At 41.2% G+C, this 20660-nt stretch overlaps 1 protein-coding gene across 1 annotated transcript; it reads right to left on the reverse strand.

Moving 5' to 3' along the window:
* Positions 1-918: 918 nt before the first annotated feature.
* MGST2 (microsomal glutathione S-transferase 2) lies at positions 919-17473 on the reverse strand. The gene is given in 7 exon segments (XM_068189203.1): positions 919-1059; positions 3039-3127; positions 4437-4451; positions 4454-4506; positions 5694-5793; positions 11760-11884; positions 17349-17473. Coding segments are annotated over 7 exon segments (648 nt in total).
* Positions 17474-20660: the final 3187 nt, after the last annotated feature.

The following is a 20660-nucleotide window of genomic DNA, read 5'->3' on the forward strand; positions in this document are numbered from 1 at the left end:
CCATGACTTTTCCCTTCTTCTGGCAGAAAACTGATTTTAAAGTCAGTTTACTTTTCACTGTGACTTTATGATTCCCAGAGCTGTGGTCATTCCCTGGGAATGCAGCAATGTTTGTCTAGCCTTTCTCACACCCCAGCCATCTGTGCCTCGGTGGGAAACAATGCAGTGCATCCAATTGTAACACGAGCATCTGTGTCTTCTTTTTGTCTGTGCTGGCTCTCCCCTTTGCAAGTGTCACGTTTTGGGCACAGCTTGTCTTCTGGAGGTTTCCTGTGAAGACTGGGACATGCCCAAGGAGGGCCCCACTTCCACAAGAATGTGTTGAGCTGTAAGCACATTCCAACATATAAAACCCAAAAGTCCTTTGTAGACACTTAGGGCCAAGTGAAGCTTTAAACATTTTTCTGAAGCAGTGTTTCCATATATGCTTATACAGCAGTAGGATTGGATATACTTGGAAAATGGGGATCTTGCAGCAGCATATTGCATGGAAGTGTTTTTACATTTGCACTAAATAGAAGGCACAGCTGAGGGAAATGAAGAGCAGTGCTGGAAGATACAGAAGTATTGGCAAAACTGAAGGACAATGGGTAAGATGGGCTGATGCTTGAAGTGCCAGTTGCAACTAAATTACTTAGTAAATTAATGGGTTTAGTTTTATGGTATTTGTTTGTGGGGTTGCAATAGTATACAGGGAAAGAGAACATTTAATTGCAAATGTAGATGTGACATGACATTCTGTCTTACTAATTTTCCCAAGAGTGTAGGGAAAGGAACAAGTGTTAACAGCTCAGGAAAAAACATGCATTTTACATTGCAATGTGCTGTTAGGAAAGAGCTCTGACGTTTTATTCATGTGTAGCTTATCATCTTTTTGGGGTTCAGGCACGTTATTTATTTATTTTTTAACAAGCACCTTCAAAGCAATTTATGGACTTTCTCCATTATGCTGAAGTCCAGGTATTCATCCAGAAAGCTGTTGACAATCCCAGCTGCACCAGCTGCACCCAGGATTATCAAACAAATCAGAATTATCACACTCAAATAAAACCCTGTTAACTTTAAAGTAAAATGCAGAGAGTTATGAGCTGTTATGAGCTGTTCATGTTATGTTATAGTGAAACCACTGGTCCAAAACAGTTGAAGTCTGTGGAATCAGAAAGGACCATGGCTGGAACACTGTCTTGCGGGGTTTTAGTAATAAACCATTCCCGTGCATGACTTTTGCAAGAGACAAGAGATTCCTAATACTCTCTGTAAGGGAAAATTTTCCACAGTGTTTCTGAATTTTCATGAGGAAGTTAAGAACTGGCTCCAGGATGAGGCTACCTCATCCTGTGACATGAAGACCTGTTGGTGAAGCCACAGAAAATCTTGAGCACCTAATTGCAACTCCAGGTGTAGGAGTGTGAGAAAGAAGCCTTCAGGAACTGAGGGAAAGATATGCATATCTCTTACATCCACATCTATCGGGCAGGTACCATCTGCTGAGCTGGGAGATCGGCTACTGGTGATCACTATGGCTTGGAGATGGATTTCTGGACCAGAAAGGAAAAGCCTGAGGATCTCACCTAGGATTTAGGTGCCTAAAGACTTGATATAAGTAGCCCTTCTAGGCATGCCATGCCTAGATGAAAATGCTGAAGTATTTTCTCAGTTTCAGGGGAGCATGAAAATTATCTTTAGCTTAGCCCTTCTTTGAGGATGCATGCCAGGTTTGTCTTTATAACTAGCAGGCCTTCGAGCAAAACTATTTCCCAGGGCTGCCAGGCTGGCTTTTAACATCCTCTGTTTGATTTAAAATCAGTTTCACCAAAGTGTGACTCTGTCTAATAATGAAGCCATCTACTCTTCTACAATTTCCTTGAGAGGCTGAACCTATTTTAAGAGTACTGAAGTAAAGCATGGCAAAGATTTCTTGAACAAAGGACTTTTTCATTTGTTGATTAAAGAAAAGTACATTATGCTCTGCTTGTTCATTTATTTACGTGTTTCTGTTCCCCAAACTTCCTTAGAAGTCGCAAGGCTTCTAGCTGGTGTTCATTGCACTATTTAAATTATTGCATCTCTTACTTGGAGATATGAAACTATCTCCACATATTTGCTCTGGAAAAAAGCTTCCCCCTTCTCCCCAGCAGCAGCCCTTCCAAAGAATGTAAAGGATTGGTGGAGCTGTAGTGAAGGAGAATGGGAACATCAGTACACAAGCCATGGAAAATAGCCCTGTAGGACAGTCTTCCTGCTGCTGCAGGATTAGTCACTACAAAATAGTCTGATTGTTTTGTATCTTCCTCTAGAAGACATTGCAAGTCTTTTAATTTTATGACAAGCATGTATTAAACTGTTTTCTTCTTATGACTGATGATAGGTGGTAGAAGAGAGCCTTAGATCAGGACACAGAAGACAGTGCAGTGCCTTCAGTGAAATGGAACAAACCATGTGTTTCAGTGTTTATAGTGGAGGGCATACTGCCAATATTTGTCAAAGCAGAATTCGTATCAGGAGATGCTGTGCACTCAACCTTCAATAATGTATGCTTATATGGAGCCCTGTTCTCTTACCTGCTTGGTGAAGCTTCATCAGCCTACAAAGCCAGATTTTTTTGCTTCCTTTAGTGCAATTTGTGTGGCTAGAGAAAAGGTCTTAATGTGACAAACAGTGAAAATGCAGCTAGCAGACAGGCAGGCATGGTGCAAGCCTTGCATGAGCAGCTTCCCATCCTAAAGCAATCCTGATATGCAAAGCTGTGCTTCTGTTTCCAGATCTCTATGAATGTCGTTGTAAATTGCACCCAGCACAAACATGTGCCCACAAGGTGAGCATCAAAACTCTTCTCTCTCCTGGCCTGCAGCACGTGCACAGCCTAACCTAGGCTTCTCCTGTAACACCCGGCCCTCTTCCCTGAGGCTTTCCTGACCCATTGCTGACACTTGACACATGTTGCATTCAATTATAATCACTTTTCACTGCCAGTCCTTGGCTCTCAGCCCAGCTTCAGACCACAGCCTGGAGCTGGTAACCTGCATCCAGTTGGTAACTTCTTACCTTCCTTCCACGGACTGGACATAACCATGGAAGTACTTGTAGCGGGCAAACATGTACAACATACCCCAAAAGGAAGCTAATTCTAAGAAAGAAAAGATTAATATGGTGGGGGAAACAGTCAGAAAACTAAAAAATGAGGATTGCAGATAGTTAACCACTCTAGTTATGTTTTCTAGTTGTATTGCTTTGGAAATTTTTATAGCTACCCATAACTTGGGAAGTTATCTTGGGAAAGAATAATTCAAAAGAGATACATGTATTCTTACACTGTCACTGCAAGAGGCTCTTCATATAAGTTTACAGAAAGGGGTGGATATTGGATTGCCCAAAAATATCCAAAAGCTGCTGTTCCTTCAAAGGGACATCTCAGGACCTGACAGGAATCCTTATCCTCCCCAGTTTCGTGATTATCCCAGAAACAGGAAAGTGGGTTGGAGCACTGTGGCTTGACCTGGCTCTGTCATTTTGTATTATTATGGCAGTTTGTGCTAAGGGGGAGTGTTTGTTTTGGGAAGAGAATCCTATTTATGTTGTTAATAACCTGCTTTGCATTTATATAGCAGCTTTTATCCAAGGACATGGAAGGAAGCTGTAGTGAAGTTAGCTTTCTGACCTCCCTGAGGGAAGACTATAAAGTCACCTCCACTTGATTGATAGCAGGGTATGGAGGTCAGCTCTATTTTCCAGGACTAAGCACTGCTTGTTAATTTTGTGGTTTTAAACTCTGTGTGTGTATTCCAGAGGACAGCTTTCACTGTGTGCTGGATTAACTCCTGTAAACATACCTGTGGGACATAGCTGAAACATTACTTCAAGGGAAGGTTATCATAATCCTTCATTTCTTACATGTGACAGCACTTGTGTTGCTGGCTAGATACTGTGATCTTCCCTGATTCAAGTGTCTGTCTATGAGCACGTGTATTATTTCATATCCGATTTGTTGACTTAAGTGGTGCTTCTTTGGATTTACAGTGGATTTACAGTGGAGATGGGACTGTAAGAAAGCTCCAAACAAAAAAATTACTGGTTTGGAGCAGAGAGAAAATGGAGAAGTTGTTTAGGAAGGAGAGGACTGATGGACACGGGCTGGTTATCCTTTCTGCAGCCCACAGACTTCATGCTTCTAAAATATTAGCTGGGAAAGGGTTAATAATAACTGTCACAAGTTCTACTCTATGAGAGCTCCTTAGTTTGGAGAGAGAAGGGAAAGCTGGTGGGGCTCTATGAAATGCCATGGGGATTTCAGTGTCACTGAGCATTCTTCTAGGAAAGGCTGTGTTAATTACAAGCAGGGGAAAAGATGTCTACAGTCAATTACTTCCTGATAATCCCAACATTTTAAAAAGTTATGCAAAACTTGTCAGTCCAAAATAAAAGCAGAAAGCATTTACCTTGATTGAAAAACATCCTGCAGTCCAGAGGCCAGACCAGAATATTGGGTAAAACTCCACACAGTTTTGTCTGCAGAATAAATTTGAAGGAATGTTAGTCTGGAAAGGAAAAGAACTATGGGTGGGATTTTCAAGAAGAGTCATCTTTGGCCTTGTTTTGTTGCCACTAAGGTTAATGCTGTCATATCCAGTGGGAGTACAGTCAAGCCAGCATTAGGTACTCTTAAAATTTCTCATTTTTGAAATCTCTGATACAAGCTGTTTAAAATATTTTCCTGGCATTTAAACTTAGGCAAAGAATCTGGATCCCAGCTACATGGAAATAAATAGGCCAAATAATCCTCAATCAAGTGGCTGTGCAGCAGAGACAGGCAGGAATTCCAGTTCATTGATGTGATGTTAATCACTTATCTCCACACTTGTTGGTATGCAAGTTTTGTGTGTCAGCATTACTGGGACTGCCAGAGGAATTTGGATTGCTCTGCTGAGGCCAGCTGCCTTTATGAAGCCACAGATAGCACATTGTAGATTTTCTTATGGCAAGGACCATAACAACTTTATTTGTGAACATCAGTTTTCCCACCAATATATTGCTCATGTGTCTTTTCTCAGTGGTTCTGAATTAATTTCTTTTTAAGGAATTAGGCAAACTTCTGTGTCTAATGAATCATGTTGTCTAACAAGTTGTCTAATGCATAGTATGTCTCATTATTGTTATCCACTACAACAACAGTTACAGCAGATGAGATTGTTTGAAATAAATATAACTAATTTTGCACGGGGTCATTAGTTAATCACTGAAGCCCTCTAAAAACTGAAGCTCTTTAAGAAAATAGTCTTCTTAGATAGGATATTCCACCATTATCCACTGCAGACACAGGTTTTTTTTGCTCATCTTCATCTGTGGTGTTATCCACAGCCCAAGAACTGACAGCACAGCTTTCTAGATCCAGAACACCTGAATTCCCTAGGTTACAATCTGTTGGATCTCAGACCCCACTTAGGTTTGGATAATCTGATTGCCTGGTTAATCAGAATTTGAGCAGCAACTTTGAAATGAGCTGAACTTACCCCATTATTATTAAAATAATAGCTGATCCATTTGAAAAGCCATCTGGTTGTTTTGTTGGTTGGTTGCTTGGTTGGTTTTTTAGTAAAAGATGCAAAGAAAAGTTGACTTTTTAAGAGAAAGTTTTTGTTTCTCTTCTGGACTGAATTGTTATTCTCTGCCATCATCTTAATGATCTCTAGATTTAGTGTGCATGAAATGTTCTGTCAAATTCTGGAGCTCCAGTGACAGCCAGGGGCATGACCTTGTGCTTCATTCCTAATTTCCCCACCAGCCAAGCAAAATGACCTGCAAGCCAAAATAAGGGCTCACACATGACACAGTTCCTTTGGATCAGTTGTGTCTCTAACACATAATTTTTTAATTTAATTTTTTTTAATGGAGGTCATTGTTCTTCAGCTTTTTCCAAAGAAAGACCAATATTAGACAAACTAGTTTCTCCTTACAGAAGTTTAGATTTTATCTTCAAGAGTGACATTCGAGTTGGACTCGATGATTGATCCTTGTGGATCCCTTCCAACTCAGCATTTTCTGTGATTCATGGGGAAGAGGGAAATTTGTTATTTCAGAATTTTTTTTTTCTGTGTTTGCATTTGCATTTGCATTTGCATTTGCATTTGCTGCACTAGCTATGGCTTAAATATCCTTGTGCCTCGTCTGGATCCTAGAAAAACACAGCCCTGGGGTACAGCCTAATCACACTGCAGTGCCCCAGTGGTGTCTCAGAAATCAAACTGCACTGGTGGAGGTCACTGCCCCGCTGCTCTGACTGACATATGGACATTTCTGTTTAGTGACATTAAGAGCTATGAGGCTTGGAAGTATTGGGCAGCATTGGAAACAAAGATCTGGTAGCTGCCTTATTTAAGTTGTTTAACTATAATTTATAGTGCTTGATTTTTCCATCTGTCTTGGACTCTCAAAATTCACTCTCTTGGAAAGAGCAGGGAGAGTTGCAACTGAGGAGGCTGTAGTATGTTCCTTGGTCTCCACCTGATCTGCTGGACACCTCTGAGAGCTATCAGCTGGAAGGCCTATGCTGTTTTTCCTCTGCTGTCTGGAGCTGACAGTACTTTCCTGTCTTGTAAAAAGTACTTTTTAGAACAGAGGTAGTGCCATGAAAAGAAGAGATTATTTACTGCACAGTGACTAAGTATCAAATCACCTACCAAAAACTCCCAAACCAATCACACACTCTCTCTACACTTCTGACCAGCATTATAAGAACACATCTCACATGTATATGAATACCTCATTTTACTGATGCCTTCATTGCAGAAGCCTCCCTCTGAAAGCTGAACAGAGGCTATCACAGGGACAAAAGGAAATACATGGCAATTTGCTGTATGCAGCAGAGCTTTTAGGAAACACCCTGTTTGCCTTTTAAGTTACCTGGGTACCTGGAGTTTAATATTACTATTACATGGAGTTAATATTATTATTTTCGTGGCCATGTCATAGCCACCCTGTATGAGAAGGTCACTGCCTACCTTGTACCCAGTCTACCTGGATCCAGAAACCAGGCACCCACCTGAGCCCACTAAAAACACTTGTGTAAGGGGGGAGCCTAGGAAATACCGTCTGTATTCCCTTGTGGAATCAGTGGCACTAAAATACAGCTGGAAATAATAGTGGTGCTGCCCTGTGCATCTCTGATATCGTAGCCTTGTGGCTTGTGACCTTGTTTCCCTTGGCCCCAGTGTCGTGGTTTGATACTCGCCAAATGCCAGGCACCCATGAGAGCCATTTGCTCACCCTCTTCTGCTATATTTGGGCAAAGGAGAGGGAGAAAAAATAAATTAACAAAGTGTTCATGAGTTAAGGACTGGGAGAAAGACACTCTAAGGGCAAAACAGGTTCAAATTTAAAGGTATAAAGTAAATGTATTATTAACAGGGTCAGAGGAGGATAATGAGAAGTAAAATAAGCCTTAAACCAGCTTTTTCCTCACAGCCCTTCCTTCCTTCCCACCAACAGCACAGGGAGATAGGCATGGGAGTTTTGGTCAGTTCGTCACTCAAGATCTCCTATTTGCTCAGGGAGAGGAGTTTTTTCTCCCCTGTGCTGGGGGGTCCAGCCACAGGCAAACAGTCTTCCCAAAACTGTCTACATGATGCAGTCTTTTAAGGATAGGCTGCTCTAGTTTGGAAGCAAGGGCTCTCTCTCTGTCTCTGGCAGCAGAGGCCCTCTCTCCATTCAGGTCTCCCACTGGATCACAGCTTTCTCTGGCACCCACCCGCTCTGGTGTGAGCACTTTTCCCACGGGCTGCGAGTGGATCTCTGCATCCCCCACGGACTTCATGCACTACAGGGAGACAGTTTGTTCCACCATAGTCCTCACTACTCGCAGAGGAATCTCTGCTCCAATGCTTGGAGCATCTCCTCCTTGTCTTTTCCATTGACCTTGGTGCCACTATGTTGTTTTGACTCACATGTCCTCACTTCCTTCTCTTCTCTGACTAGAAGACAAACTGCTGCTTGTAGGTGCCATTGCCAACAAGTTCCACCAATTCAAAGATTCCTGCAGGATCCAAAAGCACTGAGAGGTTGATCTCATCCAGGTTCCATGCCGGGGAGTTGCTCCTCATGTTTCCGCTGCCAGCCAGGCAGCCCTGTCACCGTGGCGCCAGCAGCAGCAGCCGCGTCAGCACCGGCGCTGTTTTGGGCAGGGGCGGCCAAGCAGGCAAGGCTTTGATGGCCCCAGCAACGGCACTTTGCCACCCCTGGAAAAAAACTGCACTTTTGATGTTTTGATTTTCTTCCCAAATATGTCCTCACAGAGGTGTTGCCAACCTCTCTGACTGGCCCAGCAGCAAGGCCCTCTTCAGAGCCATTGGCTGTGTTGGCCATGGTGGAAGCTTCCGGCAGCTTCTCACAGAAGCCACTCCTGTGGCCCTCCCCTGCTACCAAAAAAATTGTCTGTGCCAAATCAACACACTCAAAAAAGCATTTTCCCATCTGTCTTCTCCTAAGTAATCACCAGCCATGCTCAAGTGACCTCTTAACCGTTCTCTCCATAGAACAGTCAGGGCAGCTCAGCTATCTCTCTGTAAGGCCCATCTACAGGATCCCTTGTATTTGTATCCAGAAAGACCTCCTGCTGTCCCACAGGTTTGGGATTGGTCAAAGTGGTAGGTGAGCTGTAATGTTTTGTGCAATGGCACTTTTAGCCAGCAATGTGATCCTCATTTTCTGACAGCACAGAGCCATTCAAGTCATACATACAGTCGGGGACCAGGTTTTTCTACTGAGGAACTAAGGCAAGCCAAGGCAGCTTACTGCATCCAAAGCAGTTTATTTTTTTTTTTTTAATGCCTTGAATGGATACTGGACAAAATAAACTAATTGAGGGAAATAAGAAGATTAAGACACTGTAGGGCCAAATCATCTTTGTTAGTTCAGAACAGTTAACCAAAGCAAATCGCCAAGGCCATGGTATAACCCTGGCCTCAGCTGTAATGCCATTTACCCTTGCTACTGCTCGGGCAGCAAGGCTCTGGTTTGAGGGACATGGGTGACTGGTTATCCACATGGTCATCCACAGGTGAGCCTGGTGAGCAGAACAAGACAGATACCAACCAGGTAAGTGAAAACTCTGCAGGAGAGGAATAATCACCATGGGTTTTGTTATCTGCATAGGACTTGCCTTTTAGTTCCCCCCGGTGAATGAGAAGTAGCAGTGTAACTCCAAATTTACATTTTGTGCTGATGGCTTAACAAGAAAGCAGTGCAGCAGGAGTAAGTAAAGGTTTACATAGCTTTTTCTTCCCCTTGTATCAAGTTGTTCAATTCTAACAGGCTAAATTAAATATGACTGAGGTAGTTACAAAGCCTGCTTGACTTGCCTTTGTAAGTTTTTTTTTTTGGTATTCATCTTCAGGTAGCATTTTTGGTTACTGAGCCAATACCTTTACTCCGAAAACATGGGACAAAGGAGACAAATGTTTCAACGACCATTACTCTCAAACATTTCATATGTTAAAAAAGTAGAGAAGCTGCTGCCTGTATCACAGTGTATGACAGTGCATATTAGTGTGCATGGCCTGGCCTAACAACTTGTAAAAAAACAATCAATTCAACCAAAGCAATTACTTTTTAATAATGTCTTCCTAGGTCCTGGAATTACTAAAAATAATTTTCAGGTAGCTAGTTCAGAGACATCCTTCAGATTAGATGAGTAGTGGGGCTCTTGTGTCCCTGCTCTTTTCTGTATCAATGGCTGGGATTCATTCTGCTCTTTCATTGGATTCTCTTGTTTTCCCATCAGTCTATAAAACACTAACCTCTCAAGCAAATCTCAACTGTTTAAAACTAGATTCATGACTGGAAACCAGTTCCTGCACTGTTTCAGTTCCTTCTTTCTAACCTGGAGCATTTCTTGTACAACTTAATCTTCAACTGACCTGATTCCTTGAATAACTCCTGGTTCTGAGACACTTCATCTTGTACTTCTGATGGCTGCTAAGTGAAACCTGACTTCCATCACTGCTCCAGGGAGGTGGTATTGACCATTAGCACCTTTCTAAGACAGGACTGGAGGCTCAGAAGAATAAACAGAAGAGCAAACAGAGCACCGAGTGCTCTGCCTGTTGTATTTAGTTCCCAGGAAAAGGTCACAGGTTGGGCTGCTCCCTTTACATGAACTGGTTATAACACGTGCTTGCAGTTCTGGTTTCACAACATTCATCCAAACTCCCATGAACTAATCTGTGTCGCGTTACCCATGCTGGAAAGCTGTGGTAGTTTAAATCAGGTCAGCTGGTCAGATTCTTGCGCAAGTTTCTCTTTGGGCTTGAAGTCAGATTGCCAGTGTAACTGCAACTCCAGGTTATATAATCTTTTCTATGATTTTAACTAAGATTAACTAATACAGGTTATCCATCATAAAGAAGAACATATTTTTCACCTCCCTTCACAATGTCAGTATCTGTAGAACCCATTGAGTTTTCAAGATACTTTTCCAAATAATGTCTGCGTTTTTGGTTGGTTGTTTTTAATCCTTCACACTTTCAGGTTAAAATTCAAGGCAGGCAAGCTGAACTTTCTCAGAAGTTGATGATAAGCATTACCACCAGATAGAAACATTAAGATCACAGGGTATATTGGAGCTGATCTGATGACAGAAAAAGAGGATGTAAATTTTCAGTGCTTTTTATTTGCCTTCTGTTGTGTTGTTTTGGGTTTTTTTAACTGGAAGGGTCGCATTCTCAAGCTTTTTCTTTCTGCTGGGTACAAATGTTGTTTCAGTAGCTGAGACTTTGAGAACAAATAAACAAATAATCAAGCCATATCAGTGGGTTGCTAGATAAGGTGGCAGTGCTATTTCAGAAAAAAAGGCAAATAATTCTTTTTAACTTGCTCTAAATCTCATGCTAGAATAGCACAAATGCCTTCAAAATGTGTCTTGTTCCCTGGTGTAAACACAACTATATGAATCAACATGTTTCAAAGAAAATAATGCCAAGCATTAAAAATTATACTGCAGTTTTAGACTGATGCACAGCAAAAAGAGCTTCTCAGACTTCCCCCTTCTAATCATAGAACAGAACCATTAAGGTAGGCAAAGACCTCTGAGATCCTTGAGTACAACCCTTAACCCAGCACTGCTATGGTCACCACTAAGCCATATTCCCAAGAGCCACATCCACATGCCTTTTGAACACTTCCTGGGATGGTGATCCCACCACTTCCCTGGGCAGCCTGTTCCTTGGTTCTCAGAGGCATATCAGCAGAGCATAAAATAAATCCATTTACCTCTTAAAGAAATGTAATGATGAGAACATAAGATGTAATATCTGATAATTTTGTTGCCTGATGTAAAGATTTGCTTTCTTGTTTCATTTCAGATACTGAGGATGTGTCTTTGTTACTGGAAGCATTTTTTTTACAGCACTTTCAGTCCAGTACTGGTGTATTTGATTTCACTGATTTACTCTCATTTTTGAGGTTTTCAGTTGTGTAGGTGCCTAAATAAGATTCAAATCAAGACAAAACATGGCTTTGGGGTAACTTTACAGCTAGTTAGAAGCTCTGATAATAGTATGGTTCCAAGAAGTCAACAAACAAAAGAGTATTGAAAACAAATTAGTTTATCCAAGAGGGAAAAGTAAACTATGCTCTGGTGAGAAAAATTTTAGGACTTCTCAGAAATTAAAGTTGCAGAGCAACCCATTTTTCATAAAATAATTCCCATACTTCAGAACCAGTGGAAACCTCCCGAAACCCCAGCCATGCAGCCCACAGCTCTTTCTTACATTGCTGGAAGGTGGAAAGAAGAGGGACAGCTGCCAGCTGCGAGCAAAACTGATCAGCCAGCCATGTTCCCAGCAGTTCCTGTGTGCCAACAGGATGCGTGTATGGGAGAGAGCGCTTCACTGAGCTATAAGGTAAACCAACAGGTGGGAGACTCAGAGTGCTTTTCAGCATAGCAACAAAGGTCTGCCCCGGAAATAAAACAAATTAGCTTTTCAAAATAAGAGTGCAAAATTACGGCCAGGTTTTGTTCCTGGAAAAGTTCAGCCCTGCCTACTTCTTGCCTGTTTGAAAGCGTGGAAAGAACAAAACCAGCCTTTCTTGCCTCTGTGGATTCAGCTGTTCCTTTATCTTTAGATTTCAGTTGCAGCCTCTTTGGCAGCAAAGCCTTTTTGTTCTGTTTTTGTAAAGGGGCTGTGTCCATCACCAGCAGTGCCCCTCAGAAGCAGCTGGTGTGGGACACGCGAGGGAGGAGCAGAGCTTTGTGCAGTCCCTACTCTTGATTTACAGGTTTTGCTGAACGTGCATGACGTAGGCTCTGACGGACAGCACAACAGCCACAAGCAGTCAGCCTACAGAAAGGAACTGTTCAGGCTGGTTCAAAGGGTAAAACAACTGACAATGAGAGACAGGAATACCTCCCCTCATCGTACTGCCTGGAACACACTTCCTATAGCTTATAGCGCAGTTTTAAGACTAGGCAAAAGATTCTCTCAAGGGACATTTTTTCATCACCTAACTAACAGAAAGTTTAATGTCATTAGCCTTTACCATCCCATAAGACTGCTGGAACAAAACTAGTATAATGTTTATTTTGACTTCCTACAGCTGATGTTAAAGTGAGATATTTCATTGCCTTTTATCAAACTTGCTAATTTTAAGGGCTAACGTAAAAAAGGCTTTAAAGAGGTTATTTTAGCTTGCCAAGTTTTACTTTCTTTGGTGTTAATATTGTCCTTTCTAAAGATTGGAAGAGTAGATATACTGTAATAACAGAAGTTTGATGTTTGTGCTTAGTAACTCTTTAATTGCTGATTTAAGCCTTTTAATTGCAGTTCTTGGTGTAGTATGGATTGACTTCTGACCACACAGTCTCTGTGATTTTTAGGAGCTAGTACAGAAGTGTTCAAAGTATTGTCACCTTACTGACAGATAAATGTGAAGGAAAACTCTCACAGAGCTGGTCATTTGAAAAGTTAAAACCACAAGGGCTAAACATTTTAAGGCCAGATGACATTGAAGTTCTATTTTTTTCTGACTTTATTCAGAAGATGCGAATCTCAAGATGGTGATGGACATGCAAAATCCAGCAAAGACTGACATAAAAGGAGGCAGGAACAGAGGTTCTGAGCATTGAAATGTCCTGTAATTCAGAGACACTGGTGGTGTCTGACCCGACATAAGTCTGTCGTGTTTGGAAAGAGCGGTATTTTATTGCCTCTTGGTGACAGTGCCAAAGAGGCTGTCTCGTCTCTCACGAGAAGCTGCTGTCGACCAGAACTGCTGTCATGAAAGAGCAGATGGTTGGGGTAGTGAAACCAAAAGCATTTTAAGCATGAAACCACACTGATCAAATAAGCACTTTTAATGGAATTACATTGCCAGAGCTGCTCAGTTTTTGACGCTGGAAGAGCTGAAAAGAGCTTTGCCAAGGGTAATGCTCAGCCTGTGCTGGGGTGCAACTTCTTGAAGATCAGTCATAAGTGGCAGGGCAGCATCTTTTATTCTTGAACACCTCCTAGAAGACAGGCTCTGAAGAACAGAGAGGCTCCTCTGGGTGGAAGGGAAAGCATACCTGAACTCTCATATATTTCACTGGAAATGTTTATAGGGTAAATCAATGCATTGCAATCTATGAGGCTGGCTCGTGTATCAACATCGGTTTAGCTACAGCAGTAACAGTAGTGGGCCCTGCAGTTTATTAATTTACTTTGCTTTTCAACAATACATTGCAAAGAACATGGGTCTGTGTGGCACTGGATCATACTCAGCTTTAAATTTATCAGAACGATAAGACAAGTGAAAGAGGAAGAAAATATGCTTACTTCTTCAATTGTTCTCTCTTTCTGCCTCCTAAATATTATTCGTAATCCATGTCTGATGTCTTTTCATATGTACTTTGTGTGGAGTTTCAGAGGAAGAACAAATAGTCCATTTTATCCAGTTCATTTTAAGGTCTGGCTGTCCAGAGTCCCTGCTTTGTGGCAGTGTTACCACAACTGATCCTCATTTGTCATTCCCCATCCTCTGGGGATGAGCTCATGCATGATGGCAGCAGCAGAGCAGATTCAGAAGGATTAAATACAGTAATAGTCAGAGGTTTGGACTCTTCCTGAACTGCACCTTCTGCAGCCTTATGTCACCTCCATCAATATTGTATATAAGTCAGGAAAGAATTGGTTCATGATGTTCAGTCCAGTACTCTCATGCTCCTATCAGGCAGGTTGCAGAGCATGCAGGGCCTAGATGTCAGCTCCCTTGAGAAAAATAACCCAAGTAGCTGATGTTGTGAGTGCCAGATTTCCATGGACATGTTTTAAAAACAATAAAACCTCTCCAGAGTCCTTCTACCATGCTCCTCCATCTCTCTCTCCAGCCAGGAAAGCCCCACTCACGTCCAACCCTTCCACACTGGACCAGGATTTGATCCAAGTGCTACTGAAGCAGCCACATTCCCAGGTTGACCTCTTCATCCTGGATTGGCTTCTGTCTATCCCGTCTACCCTCGGCTCTTTTCTTTAACCCACCTTGGCACAACTGCTATCTCTTCCCTTGGTCTCTTCACCTGGCCAGCTGGAAGCTCGGCCCTCTTCCCCTTTCCTGCTCTCTCACCCCACAACATGTCCACTTTCTCCTGATGGAAGCCAGCTCAGCTTTCAGAGCAGTTCTACCGGGAAGCTTTGTCTGCTCCTGAGCAGGGGAGGGGGTGCCCTGGATGGGGTCTCGTGTTGCTTGGCAACCTATTTCTCTCTCCTCCAACAGTGATTTTCCCTTGCAGTGTCTGCTGATGCAGGCACAACAAATGACAGCAATATTACTGAAGCAGTTGTTTCTGTCGCTGTTTACTTGTTATTTATGGTTATTGTCATGAAAGGATTTGTAAACATTTCTTCACTTCCTTCCTGGGTCAAAACAGATTATCATTTTATGCTTTTGTAGCATGCCTACATAATTAATGGATGGTCACTGCCTTTCAGTGTATGTGACATACAATTTTATTGGTGCTTTTTAAAAAGTGGTCCTAGTTCTGAATGCTTCTATTTTTCAGCCCCAAATTGAGACATACAAGGTTTTACATTCAGAAGTGAAAAAGTCCAGTGTAAGCAAGTCTGCCTTAACTACCTCAAATTGTGGTTCTTGTGTTTAGGTGCACATATACCTAAAAAAATCTGCTCTGGATCACTTTCTGTCACCTTCAGGAGGACTTTAGGTCTAACACTGAGGTTTCAGAACAAAAATGCTTCCATGAACACAGATAAAGCTGCCAGGGTTGTTCCTGTTTGCCATTTCCTCCTCCACACTCACCACTTCCAGCTTAGTCTTTCTGGTTTGCAATTGTGGGTGCATCAAAGAAGACACACAGCTTCACTTACCCATTTTCTCCAAACGAGCACAGTAAGAAAGCCAGACCACATGTGTCTGTGATCTTACAGTGAAAATGCTGCTGAGGCCTTTCTTTATTTAACGAACTGTAGTCACTCAGGGCAGATCTGGAGAGCTTCCTGCATGCTGCTGCTAATTACATGCTGCCAGGTCTTCTACTGGGCCTTGATTCAGCTTTAGATAGGATTTATTCTATTTGTTAGTGCCAAGCGACTCCCGAGCTTGTGGCAAGATCTGGCAGGCAAGGGAAAACTTAGTTTTCTATTGTAGGAGTGCTTTGCAGTGCCAAACTCAGCTGTGTATCTGCCATTGCCCTCTGCTGGGGTATGCCAGAACTACTGGTGTGTCCTTCTGCCCCGGGAACTCTCGGAATTTCCTGAGGAGAAGCCACTGCTTTATTCTACGAAATTACTGCTTTGGGAACTCAGGATGCCTGGCTGGCAAGAGAGGTTTGTGGTTTTGTCAGCAAGTGACTGTCACACAGAGTCAGTTGGTTACTATGCTACTTAGACAGTTAGTTTAGTTTATTTAGTTTATTTATTAGACATTTAGTTACTGTCTGTGTATTTATGAACAGTTGGAATTGGATGCAGAGATGCTTCCTGACCACAGCTCTGCAGCATATTGCCTGCACGACATCCACCCACTTATCTTCATACTGAGTAGTAGATACATCTGCAAATCTCAGCCTAAAAGCAGTTAGGTGGTGATCCTGAATCCATTTCAAGATCTAGACTTCTCACAACCAGCTTTATTGAGGACAGCATTTTTGAAATGTCTTTTTGGAATTAAAAGACCTTTGAAAGGCCTTGAAATTAAGTCCTTCACAGAAATGAAGGCTCAGTTCTAAGGCACTACATACCTGCAAGGAAGGGGCATCTTGCATTTCTGTGAGATTGCACCAGTAGATAAGGAAGAGGAGACTGTGGACCTGCTGTTCCTCAGAGAAAGAAAACAAGCTCCAAATCAGGCACACTTAGCCTAGGCAGGTTGGTTGTTTAGGAGGGAGTTCTCTGAAATCAAACCAGAATAGAAGTGATCTGCAGTAATGACCCACTGTCAGCCATTTCTTTCCTGAATCTTCACCGATTTTACCCTGCACCCTTTTCTAAGACTGCTCCAGAGCCAGACAGAGATCTGAGAGAGTTTCCCAGTTCCACCTACTCAGCTGTGGCTGTGGACATGCTGGATGCTGGTTGGGTTCCATAGCTTGCAAATCAGGAGTTTTGTGAAACTCTGAAAAGAGATTTGAAGAGTGTTTTGAAATCCTTGAATGAGCATGGCCTTGCCAGGCGTAGTTTTCAGTCTTATCCATCTTGAAAATCCCTTGTGTTTTCTGGTGGAAACAGAATTGGAGCAGTATCAGTTCAACACATAACCTGATAAGTCTCATGTGGATGCTCGCAAGAATTAAACCAGGTAACAAGGGAGTGAAATTTCCCTGTCCTCACTTTGGTCCCTGTCTGAATCATCTATCATATTGTGCTGACTGACTTGCCTTTCTCAACTCAGAGAGAGATAATATTGCAGAGTACAGAAAACTGCTGATAAATTACCAGATTTTAGAGTAAAAGCCATTCCATTTGCAGAAAGGCCTTATTACTCTTTGAACAAGGCAAGTGTTTCTTGATATAGTTAATTTAGCTAGCTCTGAAACAGGGAATGTAGAAATAGGTGGCATTGACTTGCTTTTTGTTCCCTTTCTCAGCATAAGAACTACTTTCATCTTCTTCAGAGACAGTTATAAGTATCTTCCACTGAGATCCAGGGCCTCTGAGATGCGGGTGTAGCACTTGTCCCTGCTGTACATAGCAATCATATTTCCTTCCATTCCACTCTCTCACTCCTCTAACAGAAAAAAAAGCCCCATATCTTGTAAAATCCATTAGTTATTTTTCTGAGGAGTAAGAGGATGCATGTGGGAAAACTGCATCAATATGTGTTGCATCAATATGAAATATAATGTCCCATTTCTACGTATGCCTAACCAGTCTTCACAGTCCTGGATCTCAGTGGCCTGGTTCTTCTTCATGCAATCAATAACATGTGTAAGGTGCTCCTGTCCTTGCTCTCCTCTTCTTATTGGTGCTTTCACATTGGAGTCCTTGCCCATGACACTTCAGACATGATAACACTTTATTTGTCAATGTGTCTTATAGAAAGGATCAAGCAAGAAAGGATCGAAAGTCTGCCAGTGGCAAATTTACTTGCTGCTTTCAAAATATGTGACAGAACCCATAAAGATTCGTAACCCATCGTTCCCCTAGAGAAAGACCAAGGCTCAACTTTTGGTCGATTTTCTCTGATAGGTACTGTTCCTTTAGGAAGCTTTGCTTAGGTAATCTAAAAGAAAAATGACTGGAGAAAATAAACAGAGCGATAAATAAATAAATAAATTGGTGGGGGAATGCCTACCTGACAAAATCTGGAGATGCAGGTAGGGAAGTAGCATTTCCTATTAACTATCTTGACTTTCAAGTGCATCAACATATAAACTGTGCTTAGTTGCCCTGGTGAGTAGAGCTATGGGTGCATTACAATCCATGGGCATGACTGAATAAGCAGTGTTATAAAACACTCATAACCTGAAAATAACCACAGTGTGACTGTGGACAGAGACTATCAGAATGTACTTCAAGTTGTACAGTTTCAGCATTCTTCATGATTTAGAAATGTTCAAAAGGAAACAAAAGTATTTTAGATCATTTTGGAAATCTGTCCACTTTTAATTTCTTATGGTCACTATTGTGATGTTACTTCTTCATTAAAATTTAATTTTTTTGGTATTTGCTAGTGTTGGCTAGGTTTCTTCAAGGAATTTTCTTCCCATTTGTTGTCATGGAAACGGCAAATGGATGTCGATTAAGAGACAATACCTTGGCATACCCTTCAAATTGTCTTGGGGAGGGGGGCGGGGAAGCAGTGTGGTTTTGGCAGTTTCTTAGCTGGAGGTGGTCCAGTCTTCTCCCGGCTTGGAGAGGCGATGGTTGTGGTGTTTGGTGCTGGACTTCTCCTGCCCAGGGGCTCAGCGCTGCTGTGAACTCTCATCTGAGCGTGTATTGGTGTGAAAAACGCCAGTCACTTGGTTTTTAAATTTTTAAAAGTTTAAAAATAATAAAATTGTTATAACAATAGCAATACAATTAGAGTAATAAAAAATTAGAGTTAGGACAATTACAAGACAATAAAAAGCAAAGAATTACGGACGTCCGGATGTTTTTGGGCACTGAGCTGCTGTTAGAAAACTATGCTGTATAAATTCTCTAAAGTAGTGTGTTAAATATAGTTTTAGGTTACAACATAATGTTAAAATAGAAAATATGCAATGTACGATATCTTTTACTAGCTCAAGAAAAGGGATAAGATAATCAAAAAACTCTTCACACAGAGATAACAGCGACAGGACACAAAGAGTTACAGCCTCCTTCTTGGAAAAGACAAACATTCTTCCACCTTCTCTCCGTCTTTATGGAACCACCGGGATTAAGGGGAAGAAGTTGACAAAAACCAGAAAAGTTCTTAATTTGCAAGGAATTTATGCATCATGTATGAGATGTATGAATATGCAACACGCTGTTGCTTTTAAGGGTTATTCCTTGGTTCACAAGGCATGTTTTTGGCAGCTCAGTGCCCTAAAACATCCGGACGTCCGTAATTCTTTGCTTTTTATTGTCTTGTAATTGTCCTAACTCTAATTTTTTTATTACTCTAATTTTATTACTATTTTTATAGCCATTTTATTATTATTAAACTTCTAAAAAAATTAAAAACCAAGTGATTGGCGCTTTTGACAGTGTGTATATATATGCTAGTAAAGAACTGTTATTCCTTTCCCCATATCTTTGCCTGAAAGCCCTGTGATTTTTAGGTTATAATAATTTGGAGGGAGGGGGGTCATCTTTTCCATTACAGGAAGATTCTCGCTTTCCTTGGCAGACACCTGTCTTTTAAAACCAGAACAGCTAGCTTAGCATTATTTGAAGATTTTCGTTCAGATTTTACTTGTCACTTTAAATCACACATTTCCCTGAATGAGAAAAGGGAGGGCCCAATTCTTAAATGGGCAAAACAGGTTAATATTACAAACATTTGTCTATTCTGAAATTAAACCAATAATTCTACATGGAGAAAAATATTTTAATGTACTTTAAAATACAAAAATTTAGTTTAAAAATAAATTTAAAATTGGGCCTTCTTGAAACATTTTTACTGCTAAAAGCACACTAGTGAAAGTATTAAGATCAGTGCTAAAAAAACAGGAATTCAAATAAATATATTTCTTTGTTAAATCTATTATTTTTGCATTTTTGACTTTGTTCTAATTATTATATAAAAATATCAAGGATGTAGTATTTATGAAAAATTGTGCCTTTCCAGATTATAAACTTTGAATAAGGTAATTTGTATAGAAAAGATAATGGGATAAATTTTGGTTTATCAACCATAATATTGTGGTATCAACACAAGTAATGAATTCATGTCAGATCCACTTTCTTTTAAACTTCATGGACAACTTCTCTATAAAGGTTTAATGCAGTTTCTTTCCCATGATCCAAAACAATGTCAATGTGACAATGTTAATACTCATTTTTTTGAGACCACCTGCCTTCTTTTAAACAGAAATGAACAAGTTAGCATTTTTGGACTGCAGACATGCTGTTGAATATGTGATGTACTGGAAAAATCCATTCATTGATTATTGTATTTTGTATAGTTGGCAAGGCATTGATTTTAAGACAGCAAATAAATTAATACAGCCCATTGCTTTCCCTCTTTCTCTTGCCTGTGGTTGCACATTTCAAGAATGAAGTGAGGCAAAAATTGGAATTTAAAGAAAGACACATCTAAAGGAAAAACAAGGTAGTCAACTATAATCCAAATTAATCCATTACCTGAGACAACATGGAATATTATTATTAGGGTGTTGAGCTGACCCTCCTACACAGCAGTATCCACTCTCTAATTGAAACCAGCAATCCCTTCAGGGCTCTGACATGGGGCATAAATTTGCCAAAGCTGTAGTTTAGAAGTTAGCATCATTATTATACAGTGATAAGAGAAGAGGGTCACTTGGCCTGCTCCCTCCCATGTGAAAGTGTTTATAATGCACAGACAGGCTCCTTGTTTGATGCTAATGGACAGCATCTCTTTCTGCTAACTGAAATATCCATTCTGGCATCGAAGTAACTACTTCCCATTGCTCTTTCCAGGCTCAGGTTTTATTTCCTTGCTAATCTGAAGAACTACTCTTGAGTCAAGTGAGGCAGTCTAAGCAAATCCTCTCCTGCTGTAAACTTCTG

Source organism: Anomalospiza imberbis, chromosome 4, assembly GCF_031753505.1.
Source record: "Anomalospiza imberbis isolate Cuckoo-Finch-1a 21T00152 chromosome 4, ASM3175350v1, whole genome shotgun sequence".
NCBI lineage: Eukaryota > Metazoa > Chordata > Aves > Passeriformes > Viduidae > Anomalospiza > Anomalospiza imberbis.